The sequence below is a fragment of the Lactuca serriola genome, chromosome 2, assembly GCF_051521515.1.
Source record: "Lactuca serriola cultivar US96UC23 chromosome 2, Lser_US96UC23_V15, whole genome shotgun sequence".
Taxonomy (NCBI): Eukaryota; Viridiplantae; Streptophyta; class Magnoliopsida; order Asterales; family Asteraceae; genus Lactuca; species Lactuca serriola.
Window position 1 is genome coordinate 155,399,683 of NC_136409.1, and position 7,905 is coordinate 155,407,587.

Below are 7,905 nucleotides of genomic sequence, written 5' to 3' on the forward strand. Positions count from 1 at the left end.
TGATAAAAAAAGAATGAAATACTTAAATCATACTTAAAAATATGACTTAAAGCCTACATATTTTATAACATTTCTAATTGGAATTTTTTTTTTGTGACTTATTACTAATTTTTTTTAAAATAACCATTCAAGCACATCGGAATACATAGCTTATTTGGTTTTTTTTAATTAACCATTCAGTATATATTAAGTGGTCAATATATTATGTTGGTTTGATGAGGTAACACCTTTTTAATAACATATCATACTATCCTTTAATTATATTAAAGTTTGGGATATTTTTTATTGTTCCATATAAAAGTTTATATATTACAAATGTTCATATATTACCAATCATAATAAAGTTTAATACGAATCATAACAAACACATTAATATTTATAGTAAGTTTTAATACATATAATGGAGTTTTATAAAACATTATAAATGGCCGAGGATAGATTAGTTAAATTTTCAAAAATAAAAAAACAAAATAAAAAGTTAACCATGCTATTTAATTTGGAGTTAAAGTTAAATTATTAATGATGTAACATTTATTTGGAGTCATATATAGGTTAACCATTAGAGATTCTTTTAGCGATTATGTTTTTTTTTTTTTTTTTTTTTTTTTTTGTTTTTGTAATTTCGTCTTTACATTCTCCGCAATTTGATGTTCATTCTTGGGTATTAAGAGCTTATAATCAGTGTCTTTTTTTTTTTCTTTGTGCAATCTTCCATAGTTTTCCGATATTCATATATAAGCTGTCAAGCTCCAATTTCATATCATCACCTTTGACTTGAACCATCTTTGACACCTTTTTGGTTTTTTTTTATGCGATCTTCAATAGTTTTTTGATATTCATATTTAAGCGGTAAAGCCCCAATTTCATATCACTAGTTTTTTTATATTCATTTTATGGTAACGATTATCATATTAACATAATTAAGTTACATACGTATGAACGCTTTGAAATGAAATACTTTTAATAAAGAATATACGTGTATCTTTCTAAAACAAAGAATGACAACTACACACAGTATGTCTTTGTAAGATGGATGTTTTTATAATAAAACAATCAAAAATTGGTTCTTTATCGTTTTTAGCTAATTCCCATCTTTTGCTTCCTAAACACGATTTTTTATTCCTGCAAATCTTTAGCTAATTACCCATCTATATGCCATATTGCCATACCATCTATTTTGGTTATTGGTTTTTGAGGTTTTATTTTGAAGATAAAAATAACTTTTATTCGTAATGAATTATTGACTTACAAAGGTAGAAAAAAGAATTTGGAATGTGAATATTGTAATGTTTTAAAGAAAATTTGGCAACTTCTTTGTTTAATGTATAGAGATCTAGACATAGTTCAACATTGTTGGGTTGATTACATTTTTATAAACAATTGGAATGTGAATATTGTAATGTTTTAAAGTATGTAATGTTTGTTACTAACTTATTATATGTGCAATATACGTTTTATATTTCTTTATGTAACATTCATGTTTTGTAACAAGCTTTACGCAGAGATGAACAACGTTTTTAGTTGGAAAACAGAAAATTTTCATTTTCTTGGAAAAATTTTGAAAACTAAATCAATCAAATATGTTTTCAAAATTTTCTATTTGAAAATTTTCATGGAAAACTAGAAATTTTTCCACAACCAAACACATTCTAATTTTTTCTTCCTATGGAACATGTACACACTTATATGTGGGTCCCATATAATGCTCCTAAACATCCTTATAGCCGAATAAATATTTCATTTGAGCATTTCATCAAACACATAATATACATGTAAATGAAGTGTTGAGAATTGATAGAGATAGAACGAGAAAAGAAAGCAATACATACCTCTCATTTCAAATCCACTTTCCTTGTACTAAATCGATTTTACAACACTTTGTTCACACTATTCAAATTGACAACCATCTATTCTGATGATCTTTAGTAGTTTCAACTTTTAACTTTTAATAGACCCTTCTACGAGAGAGATATAAGAAGCATAATCATAAATTACTCCTTTTTCACTTCTTAATTTCTCCAAAACCTCAGGATCTCCATATTTACAGTGACCTTCCAATAAAATATTGTAAGTAATATCATCTGGAAACACACCCAAATCAAGCATCGATTGCAATAACTTACTTGCATTTTTCATTTGCCCTAATTTACACAATCCATTCATCAACACATTATATGTTATAATCCCTGGAACAACTCCATCTCTACGCATCTCCTTCAACAACTGAAACCCCATTTTTACATCTCCCTTCTTACAAACCCCATCAATAACCATGGTGTACGTTACATCATCAGGTTTCAGACCCAATTTTGTCATTTCCCTCAATAACTTTTCTGCATCAACAACAAATCCTTCCCTACATAAACCCGATATAAGAGCTGTGAATGCCACATCATCAAGCTCAATGCCTTCTTTCACCATTTTTTCTTTGACTTCAAGTGCTAATTGCAAATCTCCCTCCTTGCAACACCCATCAAGGAGACACGTGTAAGTGATTTTGTCAGGTTTTAACCCTTCACGTGACATTTCATCAATGAGATTCCTAGCTTTGCCTATTTTACCACTCTTGCAAAGGCCATTGATTAGGGTGTTGAAGGTAATTAAATCAGCTTTGATTCCTCTCACCAGCATTTTACTGTACATCTGCATTGCTAAATCGGTCTTTGAATTACTGCATAATCCGTTAATTAAGGTTGTAAAGATAACGTCATTGGGGTTTAAACCTCTTGTAGACATTTCATCGAACAACTGGTATGCATTACCTAATCTATTTTCTTTACATAGGGCATTAATCAAAACACTGTATGTAAATGCATCTGGAGCAAGATTGGTCTCTTCTATAGCTTTTTTTAACCTAAACGCTTCTTCCAGTTTACCTGATTTACAGTATCCATTCAACAAAGTATTGAAACTAACTAAACTAGGTCTTAGCCCCCACTTAGTAATTTCATCGAACACCAGTTTAGCATCGTTGATCATACCGTCTTTAGAAAACTTATGCATCAATTTATTGAAAGTATATACATCTGGGGGATATCCATGTCCCAAAACCTCCACATAAAAACCCCAAGCAGTCGAACTGGAATTAGATTTCATTAAATAGTCAAGAACTCGTCCACAACACTGTAATGGAACCCTAAAGTTTTGTTTTTTCGCCAACCGAAGACATTGAATAGCATCGGAAATAAACCCATTGTCCACGTAACAGTTAACGAGAGCACCAATGACAAATTCATTATGTTCTGTACCTTTAGTATCGATATATGCTTGGAAGACAGAAGCAGCGGAGTGTTTCCCTTTTCGTGAGACTACGAAATGGAGTAAAGATTCGGATTGCTGGAACATTTGATGAGCGGAGAGGAATTTGATCATGGTAAAGTAAGATTGGATGGTGTGGCGGAATGGGGGTTGAGTGGATAGCCATTTGAAGAAGGATAGGAGGTCGTGTGGGTCAAGAGAATGTGGGTTTAGGTTGATTAGGTCGATTATGTGATGGGGTTTGAGAGACGGGAGGAGTTTACGGACAGAGGTTTCGAGAGGGTTTGATTTGTTGGTGATGGCTTGGGAGAGAGTGGTGAGGAGTGGGTCTGTGTTTTGGTTGTTGGGTGATGAGGGCGGAGCAGCGTACCAGGGGGTGACAGTGGTGGCGGAGATGGAGGAGAGGAGGCGGAGGAACTGGATTTGGAGAGGAAGAGCGCGGTGGAGTTGGGTTCTTCTGAAGTTGTGCATAGTCAGAAAGACGATTGTTGCCTCTGGACCAAGAAAAGTTAACATATCTCTTAGATAGGGAAAATGACTTCAAAGTTGAGTAAGTTTCAAAATTGTTAAAGAATATTATCATTCAAGTATTTAAACTATAAATATTACCAGTAAATTAAGGTTTTTTTATCACTTAAGTATACTTTTTATTTATATTATACTAGTTTATAACCCGTGTAAATCACGGTTACAAAATTAATTAAATATTCATAGTAAAAAATTCAAAATTATTAATCAATTATTTTATATAAAATTTTAGATACATTATTAATTAAGAGATTGTTTTATTAGTTATGTAAAATTATAATTATTGATTCAAATAAATATGTGGAATTAATTTATCATATATATTAGACTCTTTTTATTTGTGAACTAATGAAAACGATAATATAAAATTTAAAATTTAAAATTTAAAATAAAGAATAAATAGATTGACAAATAACATCACATTAATTATGAGGTTTAATGAATTTAAAATAGATAATTAATAGAATGACAAGTGACATCATATTAACTAGGAGTTCTAATATTATGACACTTGGCAAAAGGACTACTCTTTTATTAGTATAGAGATTATATCTTATGGTAGCCGATATCTCAAGGTAAACCTCTAAATAGAACCAGTAAAAACTAATTAAGGGTAAAATGTAATTACATGTCATTTATGTAGGTATTAAGTCATTATATTTACCCAATTACGCACCCACATCTAAATCAAAATAACCCTAAGCCAAGATTTTCTTCCTGATTTCATAATTCAAAAGTATCTCACTAAATTCGTTAGAAACTATTCACATAATTATGTACTATATGTAGTTCGTACAAGGATTTGAGTTGTAGTAGAAAAAGGGGCACGTTTGATTGTTTTGAATCGATTCAATTTCATCGGATTGGAGATGGGGGTGATGATGTCGTTTGTGGCAGCAAAGTTCGTTTTTATCTGTCGGATCCGTCGTCGTATAGAGTGGTGGTGGATGAATCAAGCAATACTGGGATATTGAACATGACAAATGTGTCTAAGAGAGTTAACATTGAAGTTTTGAAGCCGAAAACGAAAAAAGGGATGAACATTGTAGTGATGTATGTGAAGAATTCGGTGGCATTGCTCATTGTACTTTACTCTCACGACAACGTCGTTGATCTTCAACAAATGCATGAGTTGTTTTGTGAACTTGATGTTCATCTTTGTGTTAATTTAATGGGTTAGTCTCAATTTCCTCGCTTTGTTAAAAAATTATGAACTTTATCGTCTAAGTCTTTTGGATCATTGTACTTATACGATGAGCATTTCATATATCACAAGTATGACTACACAATATACAACCAATCTTATGGGAAGGCAGGATAGTTGAAACAAATCAAATACACCTATGATTTCAATATCCATTTGCTAAAATCACACCTTTAATCAAAATATTGCCAAGTGAAATGACATAGAAGCTTCATATTGATACCTTGAAGAAACTTATGGTGTTAAAGAAGAAGATGTCATCTTATACTGTCAATCTAAATCTAAATCTAAATGTTGAGTTATGTGGATTTAATGAGTATAAACTTATAATTCAATATATCCTTTTGAGTATCCTTTAATGTTTTTTAATTTTTTTTTAATATATATATATATATATATATATATATATATATATATATTCTTGTATTAGTTATGGTTTTGTGCAGGAGGACATATTGTGAACAAATTATATATCTTTTGGACTGGATTGATAATATGGTGAAGATATGTGCACACGGGTTATATTTGGTCCATATTATTGATCAAGTAACCCGAATTGACTTGTCAAAGAGATAGATATGATATTTGTGTAAGGATTGAATTAGACCGATACTTGTACGAATATCTTCTTCTTTCTCTCTTGTCTGTAGGGTTTAAGTTCATAGTGTTCATCTTCTGTTCTTAATCATGCTTTCATTGAGTGTGTAGATTAGTTGAGTGATTTGTAGTGAGGTCTTTTGTAGAGAGAAGACAGTTTATGTAGTGAGGTCTGATTTGTAAGTAATGGTGAAAACCTTCTCGTTCTTAATGAAATAAGAACTGTTGATGTTGTATGTTTTTTGTGTTCGAGTTTCTTTTGACTAAATGCAGTGGACATACTTTAGATTTAGTTTCTCATTCAATTCGGAATCAACTGTTACCATAAAGTCTAATTTAAACAAAAGGTATATATGGATGGGATTATGTATACAAAGGTCTCATTTAACAAGTATCATTTTTTATACTTAGAATAGTTGAATGATATTTTTTGAATGGTTTTAACACTTAGTTACCCCAATCATTTTACCTAATTAATAAGCATAAATCTCGTATTATTTGATAAACTTCTTTACTGAAAAATGTAACACCCTTCGCATGACGCATGGGCATTATAAAATCATACATATAAAATTAATTTCAGTTTTCAAAACAAAGTTTAGAGTTTTTAATAAAGTTTGTCGAATATAAAATAATCCTAAAAGTTATCAAAATATATGTTGTTTAAAAAATATGACGTACCAAGGTATCAAAACATAGTTCAAGCTCCCCCATAATTTGGAGTCTCTTAAAAGTCTTGATCCTCTAATTTCTCCAAAGACTTTAATTTGGGGCGTATTTGAAAAAAATAGCTGGTAGTGGGTAGTTGAAAGCGGGTAACTGGCAGCTGAAAGCTGAAAGCTATAGCTTTTGTTTGTAATATGAGTGTTTGACAAAAGTAGTTAGAAGTTTTTGAAATATGTTAAATTACATAAAATGACAATTGTTTAAAAAAATAAATATATATAAATATATTTTTAAGGGCAATTTTGGAAATTGATTTCAAAAGTTCAATAGCGTTTTGTTAAATGATACATGAAGTAGCTTTTCAATTTATAACGTTTTGTTTAAACTAAAAGTGAAATGCTTGTATTGCTAAACGAAAATTTTTGTTTAAACTTGAGCGTTTTGTCAAAAGCAAGAAGCTAGAAACTCCCAAACGCTTCATGTCAAGCATGCCACACATCAAAATAAATTAGGCAATGCATTTGGCTAGTGAGTCACCTGATGTTGATTCATTTAGAGCACAAGATGACAATATAACTTACTCGAGTTAAACCGCTGAAAATAATCAAAAACATATAGAACACTTGGGTTTAATAACCCAATCAAAACAAAAGGGTCTTATATGCCCACATATTGACTTCAAACTATATTATTCTAAAATGACTCATAAGTCCTAAAAAATCGCATAAAAGGGTAAACCATGATTTTATCATAAATGTAGATGCAATGCATGCAAATACACATCACCCTTGTCCATCTCAATAGTCTAAATTGCAGAAATTGATGGTTCAATATATTAGACTCATGGTCAGTGTCATCAATGAACCATTACCAATTGTTGTCTCACAAACCAAATGTTAGGTAATTAGGGAAACCACTACCCTACATCACACAAGGGGGTAGTTGGCTCGGATGTGCACGTGAGGATTATCTAGAAATCTACTCACAAACGACGAACTATCAATATTTTGGGTACCTGGGATCTCACGGTCACAACCCATCACAACATGATATACACGAGTAGGTTGCTTACTTTCTCAAATCATTTTCAAGAAACATTAGCTTTTTGCTTTTATAATCAAACAAATTTCCAAGAATGGCATCTCATGAATGCACACATATGTATTGTATACAAGTAGTAAGAAAAATCAATTAAGTATAACATAACGCAACTCAAAGTAAGGAAGGGGATATGTGTTGGTAACTCACCTTAGTCCAAAGCTTAGAAAACATCATACTCATCTTTACTTGAAGTACTCTTCTCCAAGATCTACTCTTAGCAATCAAGACGTAGATTCATCATTAAGAGGTGTCAAAAGACTAATATACCCTTCTAGAATAGTTCTAGAACTTAAGGATCACCTAAAACTAACTATAAGTAAGTCAACATCGCAATAAGTGTTCCATTAAGCCTCTTACTATGATCTAAACTCCAAAATTTAAATTTTACAGTTTCAAATCATTCCTTATGCTAAAATATGAAAGTATGCGAAACCTTTTCACTCGATGTAACGTCCCCAATTTTGAGCTAGACGTTTAGTGTATAATGTAATTATACATTCAAACGAACAATTAAAATTGATAATTAAAATAATTATTCTTCATATGTGTAA

At 31.0% G+C, this 7,905-nt stretch overlaps 2 protein-coding genes across 2 annotated transcripts; one reads left to right on the forward strand and one right to left on the reverse strand.

Annotated features, from left to right (window-relative positions):
- Nucleotides 1-1,718: 1,718 nt before the first annotated feature.
- Nucleotides 1,719-3,794, reverse strand: LOC145087106 (Pentatricopeptide repeat (PPR) superfamily protein). Its single transcript, XM_079025006.1, has one exon. The coding sequence runs from the start codon at nt 3,772-3,774 to the stop codon at nt 1,939-1,941; it is 1,836 nt and encodes a 611-aa protein (XP_078881132.1). The 5' UTR covers nt 3,775-3,794; the 3' UTR covers nt 1,719-1,938.
- A 547-nt stretch (nt 3,795-4,341) lies between these two features.
- LOC145089687 (uncharacterized) lies at nt 4,342-4,966 on the forward strand. The gene is made up of 2 exons (XM_079028089.1): nt 4,342-4,361; nt 4,576-4,966. The coding sequence occupies exons 1-2, from the start codon at nt 4,342-4,344 to the stop codon at nt 4,964-4,966; spliced, it is 411 nt and encodes a 136-aa protein (XP_078884215.1).
- The last annotated feature ends 2,939 nt before the right edge of the window (nt 4,967-7,905 follow it).